Raw genomic sequence first — 26152 nt, forward strand, 5'->3', positions numbered from 1 at the left:
ACCAAATATTCAATTAGCGTAATAGTGATCTCGCAACCGATAACGAGAAACGGTGTCATCAAAGAATACAGCTTATTTTAATTATTTTAATAATCACGGTTATTAATTTTAAAGGCATGCATTGAACATGTATGACAGCAATGTCTGGAAGATCTGTAACTTAAAATTTATACAATTTTTTTTAAATAAATGGAGTATACTGTGAAGTCGGCATTCTTAACCTAGGTATTTTGCAAGCAGAAATCACAACAAAAATTTAACATGATGCTGAAATCAACAGCAAGAACATGGCACATATTATGAAATTGTTTGGGGTGGGGAATTGATGGGTTACTTGGAACAAAAAAGCCCCCCAAAAAGCAATTCAAACTAACATAAAGATAGCTATTTAAAGAAAAAATGACCTCTATATTAAATAAAAAGCTCTGAAATTTTTATTTGGGAAAAAAAGGAAGAGAAAACAACACCCTCCATAAACATCCACCCACCCCCATATTTCTGTATGTTTGTTAATTTAATGTCATAGGCCTTAGAAGTGTGTGTGTGTGTGTGTGTGTGTGTGTGTGTACGAGATTCTGGCTTCCAACCCTGAAGATAATGCATCACCCCACCCCCACTGAAAAATTGAAGTAATATATTAACTGCCCCTACCCCCATTGACATTTTGTTATTCAGATTTATTCCAGTTTGTATATAATTAGCTACAGGTATTTTTGATCCAGGGTGAGCCCTGAGGGTCAGCTTCTAACTACAGATAAAAATATTTTGACAGACATTTTGGACGCTTAAAAAATTGGCTTGCTAAAGTGTTACAATACAACTTTAACAGGTAACAACCTCCCCTGATCAAACCTACCCTGTCAACCCCTCCCTTACAAATATTAATTGTTACTTCCCAACTACTTTATTTGGCGTTAATTTAAAGATACTATTCAAAGTTGCAACCACTTTAGATTTACATATCTTTGAGAATATGGTTCCTGTTCTCAATAGGAACTCTGGTTAGATCATCAGAACATTATTGCAGATCTGCTCTAAGAACAGGCATGATTATAACAAACTTATTGCAGACTTATAAAACGGCTGCAATAAGTCTGCTCTATTTCAGTACAAGCTTGTGGCACAAGAATAGAATATAGTCACGATAAAAAATTAAATACATAAATATGCTTATGTGAGATCAACTTGCATGTATATTTACAGAACATCTGTAGAACAATTGATATAAATCTGTGGTTAATTTGTCCTTTGTCAAGGACTTCAAACTTCAAAATATTAACAGAATATATATATTTAATATATAGTATTATATATCAGTAAATATTTGTCCACTGTCAATAATTTCATATGAAATAATCAGAGGTTTGGCAGTGGTAGTGGAATACAGCTATTATAAATATGTGTCAAATTTTTTGCTTTTTAGGATTTCATTCTAAAATGCATTCAGTAGAGGTAATGTGTTTACACCCTCAGTACAAATGTGAAAAAACCCCGTATGTGGATTTTCCTGCTATTTGTATTTAGATGTTTTATATGATTTTTTAGAGAGCTTTTAATATATGCATTGCCTATTGAACAATCCTTTCCTATATTATATATAGGTCTTTGTGTCCATATTTCAATAAACAAATCATTTGTTGTTGAAAACACCATAAATATTTTGTGTTAATAATAAATATGGTTTAAATCAACAGTGACACATTTAGATCGGCCCACTGTTAATCTGCTGCCAGCTGTGCAGCTGAATTAACACAAGATAATCAACATTCCGTGTGCACTCGATCAGGAAACACTTGTTAACACCCTGCATCCATTTTTCTATAAGATGCTTTCTTGGGAACTTTTGATTATTGGGTAACACACATAAGCATACAAGACATGGGGGGCGGGTGCAAAACCTCAAATTTGGGCAAAATGTATTACAATATTCAGGCAAAATGTGCTAACCTGAGACCTTTTTACCATATATTTTCATCATTCTACGCTCAAATTTAGTTGTAATCACGTAAAAATGCGTAGTGATTTGTTTGTAACCTGATATAGCTGTTTGGTAGTATTGCTAATATGAATAAATGTTGTTATCCAAATTTGGTAATTTTTATGTACTTCGGGCAAAAACCAGCGTTCGCCCTCTACAAAAATGGGAGCCCGTAATATGGTAACACACATCTGCCCAATTTGGATTCCTGTAAGCTCATCAGACACCAGCTGTAGCTTGTTGTACTGCGAGGTTACCCAGTGTAGAATACAAGCACTGACACTATAAATGTCACTGGAGTATCTCCGAATCATTGACCAGTACCGGTACATGTGTCCCTCTGGCCACTACAGTCACTTTCACACATGGAGAGGAAAAGCTGTATTCTTTTGGATAATTGGCTATAGTCTGCAATAAAAAAAATACATGTATATAAAAAAAAAAAAAAAACTGGTGAAAAAATGTGTCCTTTCCAAGAATGATTAACAGACAATATTTCAATAATAATAATCCATGGGGGCAGATGTTGGAAGTCACATCCCTTCAAAGTTTCCCCAAAACCTAGTATGTGTGTGCATGCATGCATCCATATGTGTATATGAGTTAGCTGGCTGAATGTTTCTGGGAAGGTCTGCCATAATATATATATAATGTATATTAACATATTTATAGTCCGTCCCACAGGGATCGCATTTTTTTCATACTATGTAATTTACTACAAGTTATTTATTTCTGAGCCTATTGATTTGTAAATTGCACACACAAATTATATTTGTTTGTTATTTCCAAAACACTTTTAGTTTCCTTCTTACGTCAAACCAAACTGAAATTATAACATTTTGATAGAATGATGGGACGGACTATAAAATACTTTTTCAAGTTGCACCTCCACTCTAAACAAAATCCTACATCTGTTCTTAAATAATAATATTTTTATACACATTAAATAACAGCTGGCGTAAATGAAAATGGAAACTTGTCGCATATCTGTTTGGGTTTTTAATTGGTGGGTGTATATAACATTATATTAAAATAAAATTTTATTTGTATTTTGTTGGGTACACAATAATATATTAATCTATATAGTCAGTCAGTCTTAGTCAGTCAGTCAGTCAGTCTCTGTCTCTGTCTCTGTGTGTGTGTCTGTCTGTCTCTCCCTCTCACATATTCTCCTCTGCGCTTGCTCACTCTCTATTTCTCTTGGAAAATCATGTCATGCCATTATCAACCACCAAAACTGCAGAACACAGACACACATACCTCATCTATTATTTGTAATCCTTCAAACTCTTGTGACATTTCTTCAATGAAAGATGGCGAACATAAAATCTGCAAAAACATGTACGATTTGTTAACTTTACTAATTGTTTTATGTAATTTGTTAGAAAGCATTTAAGATCAAATTATTCACAATAAAAATATTAAAACTTGAAGATAAAATGACTTTTAAACAAATTTTTTGAATGGTTTTGAAATGGTTATCTGTTAGGACCAAAATCTGGAATTTTGGAAACAAAGTAAATAAAGTTTGTTTTGTTTAACGACACAACTAGAGCACATTGATTTAATAATCATCGGCTACTGAATGTCAAACATTTGGTAATTTTGACATTTAGTCTTAGAGAGGAAACCCACTACATTTTTCCATTAATAGCATTAGATCTTTGATATGCATTATCCCACATACAAGATAGCACATACCACAGTCTTTGATATACCAGTTGTTGTGCATTGGCTTCAACGAGAAATAACCCAATGGTCCCACTGACGGGAATTGATCCCACACTGACCGCACATCGAGTGAGCACTTTACCACTGAGCTATGTTCCACCCCTGCAGTACCGAATATAAGCCCCTTCCAAAAAGCAAGTGGCACTGAAAATTCTCAAATTGAGTGGTATCAAATTGTTGTTTTATTAAAGAATTTGCTGCATAGTAAGATGTTTTTGACTAACATGATTTTGTAACAACTAAATTATTATTTTTTGCTTTAGAATATCGGTATCTGTATATTCAGTGTGTTTCTGGTCATCCTAATATTTGTATGTAGCCTAGGAAATAAAATGGAAGTTTGATCTAGTGGTGCAAACACTAGGACGACCAGAAACATATTTAATATACAACCACTAATATTTTATTTAGAAAAATATATTTAATATGTAAATATAGTCATTAAAAAGTCTCTAATGATCAACATCATCTAAACAATTGCCAAGAATTCAGAATAGTCTCTTTAATGTTCACCTGAATATACGTCCCTTGGGCCACCATCGGATTGGCATCATCCACCATTAAAGTGACGTCTGCACTGGACTGGGCTGGAATGAAGTGAATCGCTTCTTTTTCTGCATTGTGGAATATAAAGTACTGACCTTTTTTTAATCTTGCTCTGAAAAAACAACAACCCCAGTATGCAAGGCTCAAATTTTATACTGTGGAGTGGATTCAATGTTTGCTTTTCAGATTTCAAGACAAGGTGTTCTAGAAATAAATCTCAAAATTTAACTAGTAGTTAGGGTCTCCACGAGTATGTGGGCACGGGTCGAGTCTAGCAAGATTCATGTCCGTTCACTGGACTTGAGTACCCGTGCAAGGAAGAGCACTCTCAGTTAATTATATTTTTTAAGTCACTTGGCCATTTGCTCGCAGCTAGAATTAAGATGCATAACGCTATTTTACTTTATTCTTTAGTCTCATTATCATCCAGTGTAAGTGTTGGGAACTCGGGTCCGGGTCGAGTTGGACCCTCGTAGTACTTGTAGTTGAACTTTAACAGTAATCTTGAAGACTCGAGTCCATATGTAAGATAGTTGCTTTTAAAAATGAAGTATTCTTGATATATCTGCAACACTATCAAAATTATAATGGAAAGCAAATGTTGCTTGTATTGTTGATTATCAGACAGCATTTTGAGTGATATTTGCTGTCTGGGCCCCGTGCTTATAAAACGTTTTAGAGTCCAAACGTAATCTTTAATGACATCCATATAATTTGACACTAAAGCGCCAGACTATTCGACTCTAAACATTCTATAAGCAGGCCTGCTCCTCAGTTTTGAGCTTTAACTATGTAACATTATACTCTCTTGAAATGTTTCTCATTTTGTGTAACATGGTCCATCTTTTTAGTGGATAGTGAGCATATGCATAAAAAAAAGTCTACACATTTTTATATATTTCACTAAAATCTAAAATTCCAGACAAAGTTAGTCTTTTCATCTCTATTATGAGAACACTAATTTGAGCTTTTATAAATATTAGGATAATCAAGAAATTAATATTTTAAGCAAGAACTATATTACTTCATTCAGATGTACAGTTGTATGTACATAGGACTATAGGACTGTAAGGATTAGAGATTATACACAAATGTTCACTTTAATCCATCCCCTGAGAGTACTGCTAATGCAATTTATGTTCCCTACCTTGTTAAAAAAATTTTCCTATCACATAAGTTCATGCAACATAACTCTGTCAAAAATGGACAAATCGCCAAGAAAGTCAAACCATATCTGTAATCCTACATGAAAAAGCTACACACAAAGTTTTAGCTCAATATCTTAAGACATTGGGTAAAAAAGTAGATGTGGGATAAACAGATGTACAAAACCTATAGTCCACTCTAGTTGGACTGGCAGGGGACTAAAAGAAATACAGGCCATAGGATTTCAAATTTCATGGGAAACACTTTTTCAGTTCCATTTCTTGTGATCATTGGAACCCATCGGAAACTGTTTTTAAAAAATAATTATATATATATACAGTCAAACCTGTCCTAGCGACTACCTGTATTCAGCGGTCACCTGCCTTAAGCGGCCACTTTTTTCCCTCACAAACGATTTATAACGTAAATGCACCTGTAATAAGCAGTCACCTGTCTAACGCGGCCAGTGACCACCAAAAAATCGGATCCCAAATCGCTAAAATATCTGTTTTAAGCAGCCACAGTAAATGTTTACTATTATATAAAAGGGATATTTAACAACAGCGATAAGGTGCCGCAAATAACCGATCTTCACACCTTCAGGAATACTAGTACCGACATCTCTACTGTGTATCAATTAAGAAAGTATGACTCTGGAAAGCATCTAAATGCCTATGGGCAGTCTACGCTTGACATTTGTAGATTCACTTACTATGACAATACACCGCATGAACTAGAAATTAAATAATTAAATAGAAAGAGAAAACAAACTTGTTGAGAATGGTTAATTTAATACATTCCAGTTGCAGTTTTTCCTGAAGGAGGCGACATTTAAAAAGTTTATTTATAGTAAACTGAAGCACACATCCATTAATTAGCAGTATAGACGCTAAAACAAAAAAACAACAACATATGTTTTAAATACTATATGTCGCAACCTGTAATCAGTGGCCACCTGTCTTAAGCAGCCACTTTTATCTACTCCCTTATGTGACCGCTTAAGACAGGTTTGACTGTATATTAGTTTTCTTAAATTGTCGTATTCATATAAAAATCACGGGCAACAAATTTTCATTTCTTTGATTTTACCTACAGGCTACCGACACGATACCAGAAATAATTGTTTCTGTGAAATCAGAAGGCCTGATATGAAGGACCAACCATGCCCACTTAGTCCCAGTGAACAGTGGCGGATCCATTTAGGGGGGTCCCAGTGACATGAGGTGGGATGCCAAGGGATCTTTGGGGGAGGTTTGGAGGGGGATCGTAAAAAAAATGATCTACCTCTGGTGAATATCATCAATTGTAGAACAGGCCTAAAGTAAAGCTAGCAGAATAATTAAAAACTGTCTAAAAAGGACATTTCACCTGGCAACCAAAGGTAACAGTTCTGCCGCCTCGGCATCAAAGTAAAGATGAACAGCGTCCACAAGCTGTGGAGGAGGACTGATGTCTTCATTCTCCTTGTCCTCTCCTGGGACGCCTCCACTTGCTCCTTCCACATCACCAACAACAAGCTGCTGTGACGTTCTCACAGATTCCTCTGAGCTTGGTATTGAAGACAATTACAGAAACAAGTAAATGGCAGTCCCAATAAAGTTGAACTGACATAGTTTATAATTTTCTTTAATACCCATATGGTTAAAATTATCTTGGTACATAGAATGTCAAGAGGGATGAAACACTCTGTGACGTCATCGACTGGTTCACTACCACCTTTCAGGAACGTCAACCAAAAGAGTGATATAAATTAAAATCGATTATGAATAATAAATAAGATATTAAACTTACTATGATTTCGCTAAAGCTTGTGAAAACTGAAAATAATTTCCCTCGGGACATAAACATGATACGTAATGGAAGCTTGTTTAATATCTTATAAATATATTACAAGTCAATGTTCACTAATATGCAAATGACATAGTTTATAATTTTCTCTATATTACATTTCAATTTTCACTAATATATTTATGTGCAAATAACATAGTTTATAATTTTCTATATATTACAAGTCAATGTTCACTAATATATACTCTTCAAAAAAAGAAACGCAAAAGGGTACAAATGGGTTATAACTCCGATTTTATGTTTCCTACCGGTTCATGCTTTGTGAATATAAGGTCATTGCATGTCCCAAACACATTCCCACGGTTACATTCGATAAAACGCAGCTACTGTACAATAAAGTTCCAAAATGTGAATATTCGCAAAAACGCAGCCACGTGCAAACCATGTCACCACTGCACGTGCGTTGTCTGCACGTGCAACATGAACACCGACAGTATAAAAGTGCAGGGTGTTCGCTTGCCTGGCCTCTGTATCTGGCCGACAGTTGACAATCCAGGACATGCCACGTCTCAGTGAACCGCAGAGAAACAATGCCATCGGCCGACTAGACGCAGGCGAATCCAGAACGGCCGTTGCCAGGGCATTCCATGTGTCCCCAAGCACCATCTCCAGACTGTGGGACCGTTACCAGCAACATGGATCAACACGTGACCTCCCTAGATCCGGTCGACCACGGGTCACTACCCCCGGGCAGGACCGCTACATCCGGGTACGCCACCTTCGGGAACGATTGACTACTGCCACCTCCACAGCCGCAGCAATACCAGGTTTGCGCAGGATATCCGACCAGACCGTACGGAACCGCCTACGTGAGGTAGGAATTCGTGCCAGACGTCCAGTTCGAGGTGTCATCTTAACACCACAACACCGTCGACTCCGACTGCAGTGGTGCCAGATTCATCGACAATGGCCTCAACTGCGATGGAGACAGGTGTGGTTCAGTGACGAGTCCCGATTTCTGCTCCGACGTCATGATGGAAGATGTCGCGTGTAGACGTCGTGGTGAACGTTATGCGGCAAACTGCGTGCAGGAAGTGGACAGATTCGGCGGGGGTAGTGTCATGGTGTGGGCAGCCATCTCACACACTGGCAGAACTGACCTGGTCCACGTGCAGGGCAACCTGAATGCACAGGGCTACATTGACCAGATCCTCCGGCCACACATCGTTCCAGTTATGGCCAACGCCAACGCAGTGTTCCAACATGACAACGCCAGGCCTCACACAGCACGTCTCACAACGGCTTTCCTACAGAACAACAACATTAATGTCCTTCCTTGGCCATCGATATCACCGGATTTGAACCCAATTGAGCATCTATGGGACGAGTTGGACCGACGCCTCCGACAGCGACAACCACAGCCCCAGACCCTGCCCGAGCTGGCAGCAGCCTTGCAGGCCGAGTGGGCCACCATCCCCCGGGACGTCATCCGTACTCTGGTTGCTTCAATGGGCAGGCGGTGCCAGGCAGTTGTCAACACACGCGGAGGCCACACCCAGTATTGACTCCAGATGACCTTGACCTTGGTGGTGTGTCCTATCACTTACTCACAATGGACTAGAGTGAATTGTGAACAATCCTGCAACATTTGGTAATTATCGGACTCACCATTCAATAATTAAATCAATTCTCCAAATGTTACGACAATGTGGTTTTGCGTTTCTTCTTTTGAAGAGTATATTTATGTGCAAATGAAGGAAACTTTGATTGTTTTAGCAAATCCATTGTTGAGATGTTCGAACCAGTCCACTGTAATGGGGGGGGGGGGGGGGGGGGGGGGGGGGGGGGGGGGGGGGGGGGGGGGGGGGGGGGGGGGGGGGGGGGGGGGGGGGGGGGGGGGGGGGCAAGTGCCATAAGTTGGAGGTCTGGTTAAGTTGAAAAACAATTATATATTTGAAATATTTAAGTTGATACGCTTTAACATGAATAACAAAGTAAAAGGTTTTTTTTCATTAATGACACTACTAGAGCACATTGATTGACTACTAGATGTCAAATATTTGGTAATCTTTACATAGTCTTAGAGAGGAAACCTGTTACATTTTTCCATTAGTAGTAAGGGATCTAATATATGCACCATCTTGGTACTGGAACGAGAAATAGCCCAATGGTCCCATTGACAAGAATCGATCCTAGACCAACCATGCATCAGGTGAGCACTTAACCACTGGGCTATGTTCCGCCCCAAAAATAAAGTATAATTTATAACAAATATGACTCAGAAGTAAACCTTCACCGGGCAGGACGTAGCCCAGTGGTAAAGCATTTGCTTAATGCGCAATCAGTCTAGGATCAATCCCCGTCAGTGGACCAATTGGGCTATTTCTTGTTCCAGCCAATGCTCCACAACTGGTGTAACAAAGACCGTGGTATGTACTATCCTGTCTGTGGGATGGCGCATATAAAAGATCCCTTGCTGCTAATCGAAAAGAGTAGTGTATGAAGTGGCGACAGCAGGTTTCCTCTTTCAATACCTGTGTGGTCCGTAACCATATGTCTGACGCCATATAACTGTAAATAAAATGTGTTGAGTGCATTGTTAAATAAAACATTTCCTTTGCTCCTTCCTTCCTAAACCTTCACCATAATATTTGAAATATACAAAATAAATTTAGAAACATATTTATGGAGGTACACTTTGATATGAATAAGAAAATGTAATATGCTGATGTCTTATGTTGACTCACGTTTGACTGATATTTGTCCACGTACACACTGCGGTCACATGACCAAGGTTAGATCCATCGTTCTCTACCCCTTCATTTACCAGTTGAAATAACCCTGCATCTTGATCAAATATAGATTTCTCTCTCGACAGGTCAGTCACAAAGAAGGGCCCGACTCTAAAACAAAGAAAACAGACATTTCTCACACACACAGTTAAAGTTTGTTTTGGTTTAATGACAACACAAGAGCATACTGACTTATTAAGCATCGGCTATTGGATGTCTAACATTTGATACTTTTGACATATAGTCTTAGAGACGAAACTTGCTACATTTTATCATTAGTAGCAAGGGATCTTTATATGCATCATCCCAGAGAGAGGATATTATATACCATGGACTTTGATATACCAGTCTTGGTGCACTGGCTGGAACAAAAAATAGTCCAGTGGACAATGAAGGGAACTGTTCTTAGACCGACTGTGCATCAAGTGAGCGCTTTACCACTGGGCTACATCTCACCCCACAACAAGAGAAAGTCTGAAGAAAGGAAGGAGAGAAAGAATGTTTTAGTGTTTTCTGACTCGGCAGGTCTAAGGTGAATAGAACACAAGACACTAGAAATTATTTTAAACTTACTGAGGATGATTGATCAGCATTTCCAAGATTCCAGCTCCCTTCCACTTCTGAGCAGCCTTCACCTCATCACTGGTGACACCAACAATCTGTTAAAAATAGATACAGTGAAATAGGGTCTCCATGAGTACTTGAGTACTCGGACACTTGCTGAGTCTAGCAAGACTCGAGTCTGTTTACAGGCCTCGAGTACCCAAAAAGGTGGAATATAATCATAAAGTATAATACAATGGACAATGTAGGACAATAGTTTCAGCAGTAAATAATCAGCGATATACAAGTAGTTTGCACAATAATTATATGATCATGCGCTATAGTATCTCTTTTTAATTAAACTGGCCATTTGTCCGCTACAACACTGAACAGATCAATTGTTTTTTTTTTAAATGCAATACATCATGCTTTGACATCCATGTCCAGCACTGGAATTAGAAGCTAAATGCTATTTTACGTTATTCCTTAGTCTTATCACCATCTAGTGTAAGTGTTGGGTACTCGGGTCCAGGTCGAGTTTGACCCTCAAGTAAGTACTACAGTGAAACCCCTCTGTAAACAGGCATTTCCTCAAAACATGATGCTTTTCATGATCGCATTTTAAGTATCAATACAGTATAAAACGTCTCTAAATTGGATATCCCTTAAAACAGGAATTTCTACTTTATTCTGTAGGTGTCTGGTTTAGAAGGGTTACACTGTACAAAGATCTTTGTGGAAAATTAACCAATAATCAAATGTCATAAAAATTATAGACTTGTTGCTACAGATTGGTGCAATCTGATGTTGACTGTATTAAAAAAAAAAAACCCAAAAACAACAAACAAATCACTGTGTTAACAGTTTCTTACAGTGATTAAGAACAAATTTTTCTACTAACCTGCCTGAACTCGACAATTCCATACGGTGTGTCCAAGTCGAAAAGTTGGGGATCTTCAGCTATCAGCATGCTCTGAACATGTGAAAACGTTGTACCATCCAGGGGCTTGTGCCAGGGAATGTGATCCCCAACTAGAAGGACATTTCCTGTTACAAAGCAAATTCATGTAAATAGGACGAAGGAAAAAAATGTTTTATTTAATGACGCACTCAACACATTTTATTTATGGTTATATGGCGTCGGACACATGGTTAAGGACCACACAGATATTGAGGGAGGAAACCCACTGTCGCCACTTTATGGGCTACTCTTTCCGATTAGCAGCAAGGGATCTTTTATATGCACCATCCCATAGACAGGATAACATATACCATGGCCTTTGATTTACCTGTCGTGGTGCACTAGCTGGAGCGAGAAATAACCCAATGGGCCCACCGACGGGGATCGATTCCAGACTGACCGCAAATCAAATGAACGCTTTACCACTGGGCTACGTCCCGCCCCTGTAAATAGGATGATGTATGTAGATAAGTTCATTCCACTGACTTGCATTATGTAAGTACCCTACAGGTGTGAGAAATTGCTTTATGTTTGGAATTAAGCTGTCATACACCAAAATGGCATTTAAAGTTCAATTTGGCAAGGATATGTCATTAAATTCGCCAGAAAGCTAATTGCAAAACCATGTGTCATTTGTAAGTGTATAGCTATTTTTTTTTAAATAATTCTGTTTAGCTAAATGTTAATAAATATCATAATGCCATTTATTACCCCAGCGGTCACTCATAACAGGGAAAATATTTTCCATATTTTCTTAGAAATATTCTGCATTGGTCTAACGAACAATACTATTGAATGATTTGATGCTTACAAACCAATAATGTCATCACGCTTTAGCAAAGACACAAAATTATGTCATGTAGTTTAAAGAGTTTGTTTTTACGGCTCTCTGTTTTGGGTGTTAAATTTATAACAAAATGCCATTTTAATGCAATTCATTATAGATGTGTTTTTAGCAGCATAAAGAGAACTTTTGTTTTTGAAAATTATCTATGAATGTGATTAAATTACAAAGTTATAGCAATACTCAGAACGGTGTTTTAAATCGTTTCTATATACTGTAGATCCTGAAATTAATGCATCCCTAAATTAATGCGAGTGATGGTGGGAGACTAAAATGCGACATGAAATTAATGTGAGTGGCCTCCCTTTGAAATATAATTTTTCTAACAACACAGGTCTGTGTACTTTTCTGTTAAATTCGAGTTACAGGCATCTTCAATGAGATCAACTCACTAACATGTCTGTGTACTCAGTTAACCTGTTTATAATCTCTTTTTGCAATAACTTACGTAATGTGTAGTTACCTAAATCTGGCTAAACATTAGCATACATGAACCATTACAACTGTATCGTCCTTGTCTGTGAACACCGATTTCAAAGTAATAATGTAAGAACACTTCACTAAGTGGGATGCAGAAAACTTACAGTAAACTTGAACAGTAAAAACAAAGAAATGGTTGACCTCAGCATTAGCGTGTTCATATCCATTCATGCGTGATGAATCATGTCGACTTTTGACAGGGTGGCAACAGATTGCAATCGTCACGTGTGGCTGGACTATAGGGCAATTAGTCTATCTCGCCTATGATGAATTGTTTTCCAGTTGTGTTTTATAAATATATTAGAATTTTAATCTTTGTTGTTTTTTGTTTTTAAATAACGTCAGACAGACAAAACAGAAATAAATGCATCATATTATTAATGCGAATAACACGAACTCGCATTTTTCGCATTCATATTATGATCGCATTCATTTCAAGATCTACAGTATGTACATGCATATGTGATGAAAAAAAAAGGCTTTAAAAGCCTTTATTTTCAACACACATGCTTGACTTGACTTAAAATTTTTACATGCTCATATACCACGAAGGTTTCGAGCATGTCTATCCCGAGTCCCGTCTCTGGATGCCAGTGCACACACATGCACGTAATCTAAGACTACAATATTAGATATGTACGAGTATCAAAATAACTGTGTCTTGTTATGGGTAATCCCTTTAAAAAGTGGAGTGTCAAAACATAAAATGTTTTATAGTAACCTGTTTGAAACACATAGTTAGCCAGCCTGTTCATCAAATTCTGTGGCCACAGGGGTGGTTCCTCCTCCTCTTTCTCCCTCTTCAACCGAAATGTCAACTCAAAACCAAACCCACTTGCTTCTCCTCTTGAACCCATTCTACAATCAAAACACACTGCAGAAATCAATTTTGCATATTGCCCCCTTGAAAAATATGTCTGCCATTTGGAATCATTAAATAAAACAAAGAGAGATATTTTTTCTTTTTATTAATGATTTAAAAAAAAACCAGGTTGGTGGAAAATAAAACTGAAGTTGCCGTAAAGGAATGTTTAAGCACAGCTTTTGGACTGGTAGACATATTGAATGATATATAATGCACATTATTGCTTAATATCAACAAGTATATTTGTATATTTAATTAGTAAAATGGTTAAAAGTGACGGCTATTATATATACAACGGGTGCAGCCAGTTTGTTCGATCCCAGTGAATACGGCTGCTGGTTACATAATACTTAACGAGTATATTTCAATACAAAATAAACCACTATTATCAAAGTGGTCGAAATAACTGTATCATCTTTTGTCCATGTATTAACCTACGTACTGAAATGATAAATGGAGAGTTTTCTTCGGTCTATTCTTTTTTTAAGTGCCTCCACCTGCGATTCCTGACAACGCAATTAATTACTGCTGTACCAGTATTATTAACATCACCGGGAATTGTGAAATAACCTGCCAAGATGTATACATATTACTGTAATGACACCTCAGCACATTTTTAAAGCTATGCCTACCATATTTAGTGTCTAGCAAACCACTAGTTTTTGTGTTTTTTGGGGACAACAGGTGAAGAAAAAGAAAGAGACAGAAAAACATGTTGTTGCCATACAGTTTAAAATTTTCTGAAAAACTGGCATTGAAAACTTACCTTTGTATTTTTGTGCTGGGGTGTCATTAAACATTCATTCCTTCATTCCTTCCTTTCATAGGAAGGGAAGTCATACCACAGCCTTTGATATGCACACCTGTCGCAGGACACTGGTTGGGACAGGGGGAAAAAGCCCCATGAAGTCCATCAAGGGTGACTGATCCTGCAATCCACCACACTTCAGACAGGTGATCTACCACGAAGCAATACAAGAATTTAAGTTTAATCAGAAATTCTGTTGAATCAGATGTGCTTCTATCCAATCAAGTGAGGGCGGGATGTAGCTCACTGGTACAGTGCTCGCTCGATGCGTGGTCGTTCTGGGATTGATCCCCAACGGTGGGCCCATTGGGCTATTTCTCATTCCAGTCAGTGCACCACGACTGGTATATCAAAGGCCATGGTATGTACTACCCTGTCTGTGGGATGGTGCATATAAAAGATCCCTTGCTGCTAATCGAAAAGAGTAGCCCATGATGTGGCGACATCAGGTTTCCTCTCTCATTATCTGTGTGGTCTGTAAATAAAATGTGCCGAGTGTGTTGTTAAATAAAACACTTCTTTCTTTCTATCCAATCAAGGTTACAACATGTTTATCCCAGGAACAACCTCTGACATCACCAGTGACTGAATGAATGTTTAACCACACCCCAGCACAAAAATACAAATCTGCTATTGGATGTCAAACAAAAGTAAGTTTATGAATAGGATTCATCAGTGACTGTGTCTGGGGGCTAATATTAATTGTAATACAATTCATATTTTACCTGTGTACTCGGCCATCACCATAGAGATCACTGAAGCCATAGCTGACATAATGCCAGTGAGGTGGAATGTTCCTTGTGCTGTCTCCCTCATTGTGGTACATGCTCACAAAGTCAAGTGGGTCGGGCCCACCCATCCTGTAACAAAAAACACAATGTCTATTCACAAAACATGGCAGGACATGGATTTGGCATTTACTGAAACGTAATGGCTAGGGTTAGGGCCAAAAATATTTGTTTTGAAACCTCTCAAAAATAATGAAGAGCCTATGTCTCCATGTCAATTTAGAGTGGGACGTAGCCCAGTGGTAAAGCGCTTGCTTGATGCGCAGTCAGTCTGGGATCGATCCACGTTGGTGGGCCCATTGGGCTATTTCTCGTTCCAGCCAGTGCACCACGACTGGCATATCAAAGGCCATGGTATGTACTACTCTGTCTGTGGGATGGTGCATATAAAAGATCCCTTGCTGCTAATCGAAAAAGAGTAGCCTGTGAAGTGGCAACAGTGGGGTTTTCTCTCAATATCTGTGTGGTCCTTAACCATATGTCTGACGTCATATAACCGAAAATAAAATGTGTTACGTGCATCATTAAATAAAACATTTCTTTCTTTCTTTCCATGTCAATTTAATTAATTGGGAAACTAGCCAGAGTACTCTGACTGTAAGAGAGCTAGACAGACATTTGGACATAAATACACTCTCATTACAGTCGGAGACCAGGCTATGTATTTTTTTGGCAATTCCCGACAACCAAAAAGTTGGCAAAGATTTCCGTTCTAATATCACAACAATCCTATGTTTGACATTACATACTTTTACATCGATCATTTTCGAGTTAATTGATTAAAAAAATATCCACATATTAATCACTAATATGCACACTACAGAAAGAAACCCCGATAGCACCCACATTCAGCTAAGCTTCGGCAAACTCCGGACAGCAGAATTCTAAGTTCGCCGACCTATATCGTGACGTTGCATCACATGATCGCCCACTCAGCCATTCCGTCTACTATGTGGAATCGCCCAGTGGGCGAACATGTGATCTACGTCACCGAGCTTTGTAATTCTTGCGACGGAGTGTCCGTCTAGCTCTCTTACAGTCAAAGTACTTGGGCTATTGGGAAACATGACGTGTAGATAATTTGGATTAATTTTATATTATTTTTTTTTTTTAATTTCTTCAGCGATGACAATCATAATAATCTGATATCTCAAAAAAAAAAAAAATAATAATAATAATAATAATAAATTCCGAATTCAGTGATTGCCTTGCTGTTTACCAGATGAATTTTGTTTACCAGTATTTTTTAACTGCAATTGCCTGAAGTGGATTAGGTTGATCTGCATATATAATTTTGCAAGCATCATTAATAGCTTCAAGACCACAATTGTCAAATTCATCGAGTTCGTCAGAATCGTCTGAAATGTTTGCAGGATCGCCAGTGTCACTGTTAGTGTTAGATTTTTGAGAACAGGCACCTTCCATAGTAATACAATAAGAGTTACCGCCCTTGAAACATCTATATTCTAGAAACCAAATGCATCAAATATGATAGTGTCAAATATATTAATGTAAAAATATTTGTTACATATATTTTGATTTAATTATTTATAATAAATTGTAATATTTCAATAATTTTCAACTTTATGGCACTAAAATCGAAATTTGATAATAAAATGGGCAAAAACATACAAAATGGCCGTCTACATCTCGTTTGCATGTCCATGTGTCATTATCGCGTGTGCTTCTATACGTGTATTTAAAATTTAGATTACTTATGCCATGTAACAGCCTTTGGTACGTAACTATGGCTGGCGAGGTTGACATTGGATTGTATGAAGAGGATGAAAGCGAACTCGGTGACAGGCAATTGCCTATTGCCTTTAACGAAGCTCGCCACAAGGAAATAATCGAGGGGTCGCACTGCCTTACTCAAACATGGAGAATGAAAGAAAGGGTGTGTATTTATTGTTGTAAACGGGTTTTGCGTTTCCTCTTGAATAACTAATATAAACGTCTGTCATTATTTTAAAACTGCAATATACTCCGTTACAAAAATATTCAAAATGTTTCAAGCATCATAGTTTCAAAGTTGAAAGTGACATATTTCGTTATTTTAAAAATATTTATTAGTAACAAATAAATTAAATTAAATTATCACATATATATTGTCACATAATTAACTAAAAAATATCAAAATCTTTATGTGCAGTCACTCTGTGTTAACAGGATCTTCCCATAATTTTGCTTGGGTAACATTTGAAAATTAAAAACAGAGAAAACCAGACATATCATGTGAGATTAGTTTTCAGTCTTTGCTTATCACATCTTTTGAAATTGGTGCTTTAGCAGACGTTGACAACTCAACATTAAGCTGTCAGAAAAGGATGAGTTGGACAAAAAATCGGCAAAATATTCAATAATGGCTGACTTACAAGTTAACATAATGTTAAATAGAACAGACTCCTTAACTAAATGCAAGGCAGTACCGTTAATAAGTGCTTAGCCATCAATTTGATGTCACACGTTTTAGTTGTAAGTCATCAAGAAATTACACTCAACTATTTACATTTGTTATTTGTTCTTCCACCAGTTAAAATATCTGACCATATCCCACCCCAAAATTAATGACTACACCTCCACATTCTGACCAGTTTACTCAGCAATATATATTGCTGTTTAGTTTTCAGTTCAGTTAATATTCATGTATATATTTATGTTTACAAGTACTCTGATCTGGGGACAACTCAAAGTTTAAATGTTAAATTTTCTTGAATATTTCAGATTTGATTGCATTGTTTAGTTATTAATATGGTTACTTGATATTGTTTAGATGAAAACAGTTAGTGTGGCACTTGTAATGTGCCTAAATGTTGGAGTGGACCCGCCAGATGTTGTGAAAACCTCTCCATGTGCGAAGCTTGAATGTTGGATTGGTAAGATTCTTGTTTTATTTGCAGTAACTAATATTATGTCACCTAAAGTTGCGAAGTGTGAAAATATGAGATCTCTATATCTGATGTTAGCAATAGTAGCAGCAGAATCAGAAATATCTTCTTTTTTTCTTTTCTTTTTTAAGGGGAATATATTTATCACGATAGTGTTCTTAGTATTGTAATTTTTTTAATGAATAAAAGCTGTAAGCCATATACATAAAACTGAAAATAGGACAAAGCATTCAAAAGTAGAGCTGGGTGGTATACTGTGTATATACTGTTCGGTATCGGTATCATGTCAATACTGATTTACCGTACCGAGCAAATCTCAAAATAGAAATTTCGGTATTGAAATATTTTTTATGCCATTTAGTAAATCACTAACAATATATCTGATGAGCACAAAACAGCTGAAAAGAAGATAGAGATGAGGGCCTTGTGTATGGAATTTAATTTTATTTAAATTAAATTAACGGTCATACATTTATAGCCAAGTATACCGAAAATACTACTCTGTATGGTATGAAAACTGAATACCATACCGATACCGAGCTAAATTGCCCCCAAAATGCTGATACTGAACCTGTAATTTCAATACCGCCAGCTCTGTTCAAATGGTTCTGAAGATAACATCTAGTCAAAATGATACTGTTCTGTATTTTCATCATATCAAATAGTCAATTATTCTGTACTGTATAAATATATTTATAAATGAGAGATTATATCCATAATATTCAGACTGTTAGTTAACGGACAATTTTGAAAAAATTAATTAATGTTTAGAATTTCTTTTTTTAAAGTCATTCATCACTTTTAATAAGCATTAGAATGCAAGAAATATTGGAGGTAAATTAACATAAAATTGGTCTTAGTCAGAAACTTAATGAAAAATTAATTGAGCCTAGCATTCCCCAGAATTTCTTTTAATGTGCTTACAAGTTAAATTTGTAGAATTCCAGTACTTATAAGTAGTATCGATTAGTACATTATGTGGTTATGCATTAGGGGGATGGGTTAAAAGAAACAAATTTTGTATTTTCCGTAGAAATAATTAATAATGTTATTAGTAGTATGATACCACTACCATATTTGGATGGAAATGGACACATGTTCATGAATCTTTTCCATTTTCAAAGTATTTAAAATAAGTCCATAAACATACTCCATAAACACAATAAGCAAATTATATAAAATTAGGAGTTTGATAAAAATCACTAAAACTAAGAAGTCAACCCTCCTGTAAAGGCGACGCCACACAATATGAGTGCCTTATACGAGAATAACTAATTGTGACAAGACAACATTACAAATTGGACTGGTATTGTGTGGCGTTGTCATAAGAAGAAAACTAATAAATTAATGTCAGTATACCAGATATTACGGTAAAGAAGTAACAAAGCATGGGATGTGATCTCTTATCACTCTGGGAAAAGCATTGATTAATATCGATGAATGTAATATTATTTAGTCTAATGATATCCATTATTGGTGTATTGTAGATCCCTTATCAATGAGTCCACAAAAGGCCCTGGAGACAGTGGGAGCTAATCTTCAGAAGCAGTACGAGCGCTGGCAACCAAGGGCTCGGTACAAACAGTCTCTCGATCCCACCGTAGATGAGGTGAAGAAGTTGTGTACATCACTCAGGAGGAATGCAAAGGTACACCCTGGCTTGCAACACACATACAGCAGGGTACTGCCTAAAAATGTACAACTGGTCAGGACTCGACCGTATCAGTAGCCTGGGATGTTTTGGCTACCAGTTTATCGCCAGGGCTACCAGTAGTCTGCCGGGCTACTAGACCTTTTTAGCACATTAGATTTAATACCCAATAGCTGCTGTGTTTTTGGTGCTGGAGTGTCATTAAATATTCATTCAGTAATGTAAATTGCTATAAATGTACTTTTCATAAGTGTATATTTCACAGTATACTGTTCATGATTTAAAACAAAAAAACCCTAAAACAAAATGTTTATTTAAAATTAAATGATTTTTTATTTTAATTATTAAAATTATAGGATACCAATTTTTACTGAGGACTAACAGATTTTATAATCGATCATCACATTGGTGGAGCCAAACCGATAAATTTTCAATCATAATTGATCCTTGGAACATCACTGTGCCAAAGTGTTTAACTTGTATCTTTTAACACATTGATATTGTATTATTAATTGTGATCAGTAGCAACAATGCTGTTCAGAATATGTTTTAAGTGCTGGTTGGGCCAAGCACTTTGGCTTGTTCAGTTGTTAGCATGCATGAGTTGTGAGATTACATTCTCTAATTAAAGTGGGTTTTGACTTTGATTTTTATATTCTGACAAACATATTGTACCTTGATTTGCCAATTTTTATTTACTTGTATATGCTTTTTTGTTTTGAGGAAGAACGAGTCTTGTTCCACTACAATGGACATGGAGTTCCTAGACCTACTGTAAATGGAGAGATTTGGGTTTTTAACAAGGTACTATATAGCTCTGAAAGAGGTTGTTGTGTATAAAATGATGAGCCTTTTAATTGCCATAAAGTTCGACATAATTTAAAATAAATAGTTATACTAAGTGTAAACTAACATTTTTTTTTAATCATTATTATGTATATTTATAATCATGAAAGAAAGAAAGTTCAAAAGACTTTAACTGTATTGTGTATTGATTTTTTGTATTGCTACATAAAGTACCAAACTAGAGAATAATAATGTTTTTTCAACACTGAGGAAGTATACTAATGTCAGTAAATTTACAAGACTGTTGATTTACATGAATCACACAATCACATAGTCTTTGAGCTGTGTGAATTGTCAAATCTTCTCTTAAAGCATGTTAATTTGGTAAGCATTTGAAGTCGATAATTATTTGTGTGGGGCGGGATGTAGCCCAGTGCTACAGCACTCGCTCGATGCATGGTCGGCATGAGATCAATCCTCATTAGTTGGCCCATTAGGCTATTTCTCATTTGAGCCTGTGCACCACGACTGGTATATCAAAGGCCGTGGTATGTACTACCCTGTCTGTGGGATGGTGCATGTAAAAGATCCCTTGCTGCTAATTGAAAAGAGTAGCCCATGAAGTGGCAACAGTGGGTTTCTTCTCTCAATATCTGTGTCTGAAGCCATGTAACCGTAAATAAAATGTGTTGAGTGTGTTTGTTTATTTGTGTGTGCAGGATCACATAATTTTCAATATAATGAAAATCTATTATTCAGTAATGATAATTTTTTTTGTAGAATAGTGCAATAGGATGTAGCTCAATGGTAAAGCCTTAGGTGCAATGTCTCTCCCCCCCCCCCCCCCCATATTCAAACACTGTGTGGCATATGCAGTCTAGTCTATGGAAAAGTATATAAAAGATCCCATGATGATTTATTGTGAGGATTAACCTATGTGGCAACAGCAGGGTTTCTCTCTTGACCAAGTGTTGAAATAACTTTGTGAAACACCAGATAGTCGTAGTTTAAAAATGTGCCGAGTTGTCATTAAACATATATTACTCCCCGATCCCCGTCGGCGGGCCCATTGGGCTATTTCTCATTCCAGCCAGTGCACCATGATTAGTATATTAAAGGCCGTGGTATTTGTTATCCTGTCTGTGGGATGTGCATATAAAAGATCCCTTGCTGCGTTAGAAAAAATGCTGCGGGTTTCCTCTGATGACTACGAGTCAGAATTGCCAGATGTTTGACATCCAACAGCTGATAATTAATTAATCAATGTGCTTCAGTGGTGTTGTTTTTCTTTCTAGTGCAAAAATGCATCAATGCTTATTTTTATGTTGTCTCTTTCAGAGCTACACTCAGTACATCCCGTTGTCTGTGTATGATCTACAGACATGGATGGGCAGCCCCTCCATCTATGTGTATGACTGCACTAACGGTGGAATCATTCTGGAATCCTTTAAACAGTTCTCTCAACAGAGAGACCACGAAATGGCGGTAATCTTTTGTATTTTTATTTTTGTTGACATCTATTTAAATGTTTGCTTGCAGATTGCTTGGTTGTTTGGTTAAGGAAAAAGAATGCAAGCAATAACCTGGAAATTATGTTGCATGAGATTCAATATTATTTTGGTTTGATCTTTAAAAAAATATATCAGTTGACAGGCCATTGAGGATTTAAAGTTTACATTACAAATGGATGTAACCCATTTAATTGTTGTGTAATCCATCATGATTACAAATGTGTGTAAACAGCAAACAATGTCCTAAATTTAATGCATTAATGAAAAATGGATTATGCAAAATCAGTGACATGCAAATGAAACTATTGTTTTCACAATTTTCAGATGCCCTGTTGACTAATTTTGTTTATGCATTATTTATTCAAATATCATAACTTTTGTAATATTATATGTGATAGAGATAGCTGTACATTTTGTTTCTGCTACCTCGGAATAATATTTAAGTAACTGTGTATTTTCAGTCAACTAGTTCGAATGGCAACCAGTGGTATGCAGGCAACTCAAATCAGCCATTGTCTACCAAGCACTGCATTCAGCTGGCTGCGTGTAGTGCAAACGAGCTGCTGCCGATGAATCCAGAATTACCAGCAGATCTCTTTACATCATGTCTCACTACACCCATCAAAATAGCCCTCAGATGGTTAGCCACACATTCGTTCATTCATCATTGATCCATCCATCTATCCATCTGTCCATTTATCCATCAATCCATCCATTCATCCATCCATCTAGGCTATTTTCTGACGCCATATAACTAAATAAAATGTGTTGAGTGCATTGTTAAATAAAACATTTCCTTCCATCCGCCCGTCCGTCCGTCCATCCATCCATACATCATCCATAAATACTTACAGATCTCTTTATGTCATGTATCACTACACCCATCAAAATAGCCCTCAGATGGTTAGCCACACGTGCATTCATTTGTTGTTTCGTATGTTTATTCATTCATTCATTCATTCATTCATTTTATCTTTATTTGTGTGTTGTTGGTTTTTTACCTTATTTGTATCCAATTAAAATTGTGCATGCTGTCCTGGTCATACATCTCCACTATAAGAGCTGCCTGTCCAAACCAGGGTTTAATAGTTAGTTGATAGTGAAGAGAAAGTCATTTCTTTTCAACATTACACCTGTCCTCAAACAAATGCACTCCCCTCCCCCCCCCCCCCCCCCCTCCTACACTTGTTTAAGAACAGGTAATGTATCCATGAAAGAGAAAACATCTCAAGTTTTCTCCATTTCTTCTCAACATTACCTGTCCTCAAACAAGTGTAGGGGGGAACGCACTTCCTTGAGGACAGGTAATTTATCCATAAAAGATAAAAACACCAAGTTTTCTCCAGTGTAATGACATTACATCTTCCCATCTTCCTCACTTTAGGTGAGATCCGGTACTTGGATGTAAACACCAATCTCAATGCTTGGTTTATAGGTGCACGTTTATATGGGGTTTTTTGAAATTTAGATTTTGTTTTCAATTTTAAAATACAACTTATTATTTTGTTTTTAAAGAACTGGGTTAATCATGAATGTTACATCACAAATTCTTTTTGATTCATTGCATCAGTTTATGGTAGATGTGACATTTAATTTTGCAGGATTCTTATTTTCAGGTATGTGTTGCAAAGAACTAGTCAACTGGTTCCTCGATTAACACTGGATATGGTGGACAAGTAAGTTGATACATGTAGGATGTTGTCAGCATTCACTTCTTTTAATACTCTTCTGTTGTGTGATAAAGTAATTTTGAATACGTCTAATTAATAGTAACATAAAAACTCTTTTAGAAGTGATCACATGGTGGGGGGTGGTTGGGTGGGTGGGCAGGAATATTTTTGTCTCACCTTTAATGAAGTAAAAAGGCAAGGACTATATCTTGCATACAGCTGCATACGGGACCATCACATCTCACATGTAGGAACAACTTGGGATGGCGGTGTGTTGCGTACTATTACTAGGTCACTGTGACCTACTTTTCATGGTCTACTGCACATAACAGTAAATCAACTTTTATGTTATAGTTTAATTTTACAGTTTTGTGTTTAAATCAATTTCTCACTATAAATCCTAGGTCAGTGAAACTTGGTTTATCACAGTGCACCAAAACAATTTATTTAATTCCACAGAATTCTTGTTTGTTTTATTGAAGCATCACTTCCAAATACATTTTTTTTAAACCAAGTATGAATAGAAAAAAACAATTATAGCCAACCCAAAAGTGTTTCTTTCCATCAGTATATTATTGAGTTTATTTAGGTTGAAAATAACTGACATTAAATCTTTAACATTTCGCTTATAGTGTTATAAATCGTGTATCACTTGAGACACACAATCATATTTAGGGATACAATTCCTCCCCACATTTCCTCTCTTACACTGATTATTTTGAAGAATGCCATTTCCCCTAACAAAATGTTTTTGGAATGCTATTTTTCACTCTCAGTTTTTCCAAATTAAATATCTGAATGAGTGTTTAAGTTTTAAAAACAGAATACCAGGACAACTGAATGATCGAAGAACTTTGCTTGGCGAACTGAACTGGATTTTCACAGCAATCACAGACACCATTGCCTGGAATATACTACCAAGAGGTGACTATATTCATAATTCTTCCCTGACAAAATTTTATTTTACTTCGGGTAATTTATGCAAATTAGATGATGATCTCTCTATATAAAAGGGGCAGGACATAGCTCAGTAGTACAGCGCTCGCTCGATGCGCGGTCGGTCTGGGATCGATCCCCGTCGTTGGGCCCATTGGGCTATTTCTCGTCACAGCCAGTGCACCACGACTGGTATATCAAAAGCCGTGGTTTGTGCTATCCTGTCTGTGGGATGGTGCATATAAAAGATCCCTTGCTGCTAATTGGAAAGAGTAGCCCATGAAGTGGCGACGGCGGGTTTCCTCTCTCAATATCTGTGGTCCTTAACCATATGTCTGACGCCAAGTAACCGTAATTAAAATGTGTTGAGTGCGTTGTTAAAACATTTCTATTCTGTTCTCTATATAAATATCATATTTTTACATTTTTAGGTATTTATGGACTTTTCATGTGAGAATTTTTTCTTAACTAGTTTAAAGGTTAATTACGAATATTAAATGATAGGATTGTGTTTCACTTCAGAACTGTTCCAGAAATTGTTCCGACAGGATCTTCTTGTTGCAAGTTTGTTTCGTAACTTTCTGCTGGCGGAAAGAATCATGCGATCGTACAACTGCACTCCCACATCATGTCCGAAACTCCCACCAACATATCAGCATCCCATGTGGTGAGTTTTACTGTGACCAAACATTTTAATTTAAATCTACTCACAGTCCCCAGTTTCCGAAATACATTCCTTTTTTCCCCCATATAGAATTAATTTTGAGCTTAAGGCTGATAGGTACTGGGTCCCACTCGCAGCTAGTTTAATAACTCAGTGGCTATTACACTTACTTCTGTCTCACTAACCACTCACACAGTCACAGTCCCCAGTTCCCGAAATACATTCTTTTTTTCCCCCATATAGAATTAATTTTGAGCTTAAGGCTGATAGGTACTGGGTCCCACTCACAGCTAGTTTAATGACTCAGTGGCTATTACACTTACTTCTGTCTCACTAACCACTCACAGTCCCCAGTTTCCGAAATACATTCCTTTTTTCCCCCATATAGAATTAATTTTGAGCTTAAGGCTGATAGGTACTGGGTCCCACTCACAGCTAGTTTAATGACTCAGTGGCCATTACACTTACTTCTGTCTCACTAACCACTCACAGTCCCCAGTTTCCGAAATACATTCCTTTTTTCCCCCATATAGAATTAATTTTGAGCTTAAGGCTGATAGGTACTGGGTCCCACTCACAGCTAGTTTAATGACTCAGTGGCCATTACACTTACTTCTGTCTCACTAACCACCAACAACTAACCACTAACCCACTGTCTTGGAAAGACAACCCAGATAGCTGAAGTGTATGCCCAGGACAGCGTATTTGAAACTTAATTGGATGTAAGCACTCTAAATAAAAATGAATGTGTTGGATTTGTTATAAGTTAACGATAA

General features: G+C 36.9%; 2 protein-coding genes across 4 annotated transcripts in view; one reads left to right on the top strand and one right to left on the bottom strand.

The window, feature by feature from the left end:
- Positions 1–212: 212 nt before the first annotated feature.
- On the bottom strand, positions 213–16695 carry LOC121379783 (suppressor of fused homolog). Its single transcript, XM_041508435.1, has 10 exons — positions 16508–16695; positions 15208–15342; positions 13531–13667; positions 11426–11571; positions 10555–10640; positions 9937–10092; positions 6770–6949; positions 4223–4367; positions 3239–3307; positions 213–2386 (listed from the first exon to the last, which is right to left on the bottom strand). The coding sequence occupies exons 1-10, from the start codon at positions 16693–16695 to the stop codon at positions 2270–2272; spliced, it is 1359 nt and encodes a 452-aa protein (XP_041364369.1). The 3' UTR covers positions 213–2269.
- A 218-nt stretch (positions 16696–16913) lies between these two features.
- LOC121380055 (regulatory-associated protein of mTOR-like) overlaps positions 16914–26152 on the top strand; it is a 47094-nt gene continuing 37855 nt past the window's right edge. For 2 of the 3 annotated variants that reach the window (XM_041508789.1, XM_041508790.1), the window contains exons 1-9: positions 16914–17167; positions 18044–18146; positions 19646–19806; positions 20533–20613; positions 21934–22080; positions 22568–22746; positions 23723–23782; positions 24600–24700; positions 25235–25379. In XM_041508789.1, coding sequence (XP_041364723.1) covers positions 16988–17167; positions 18044–18146; positions 19646–19806; positions 20533–20613; positions 21934–22080; positions 22568–22746; positions 23723–23782; positions 24600–24700; positions 25235–25379 — 1157 coding nt within the window. In that variant the 5' untranslated portion in view covers positions 16914–16987. Of the gene's footprint in view, positions 17168–18043; positions 18147–19645; positions 19807–20532; positions 20614–21933; positions 22081–22567; positions 22747–23722; positions 23783–24599; positions 24701–25234; positions 25380–26152 lie in introns of those variants that run through there. The other variant, XM_041508791.1, reaches the window with a different exon arrangement.

The sequence above is a fragment of the Gigantopelta aegis genome, chromosome 8 (genome assembly GCF_016097555.1).
Source record: "Gigantopelta aegis isolate Gae_Host chromosome 8, Gae_host_genome, whole genome shotgun sequence".
Taxonomy (NCBI): domain Eukaryota; kingdom Metazoa; phylum Mollusca; class Gastropoda; order Neomphalida; family Peltospiridae; genus Gigantopelta; species Gigantopelta aegis.

Bases quoted from the DNA above. Each gene is read 5' to 3' on its own strand.
- LOC121379783 (XM_041508435.1), bottom strand. From the start codon at position 16,695: ATGGAAGGTGCCTGTTCTCAAAAATCTAACACTAACAGTGACACTGGC. The intron at 13,668-15,207 runs GTAAAATATGAA...TTTTGATTGTAG, and splicing joins GGTGATGGCCGAGTACACAG to AATGGGTTCAAGAGGAGAAG. The intron at 4,368-6,769 runs GTGAAATGTCCT...TTGTTTTTTCAG, and splicing joins CTGTTACCTTTGGTTGCCAG to AGCAAGATTAAAAAAAGGTC.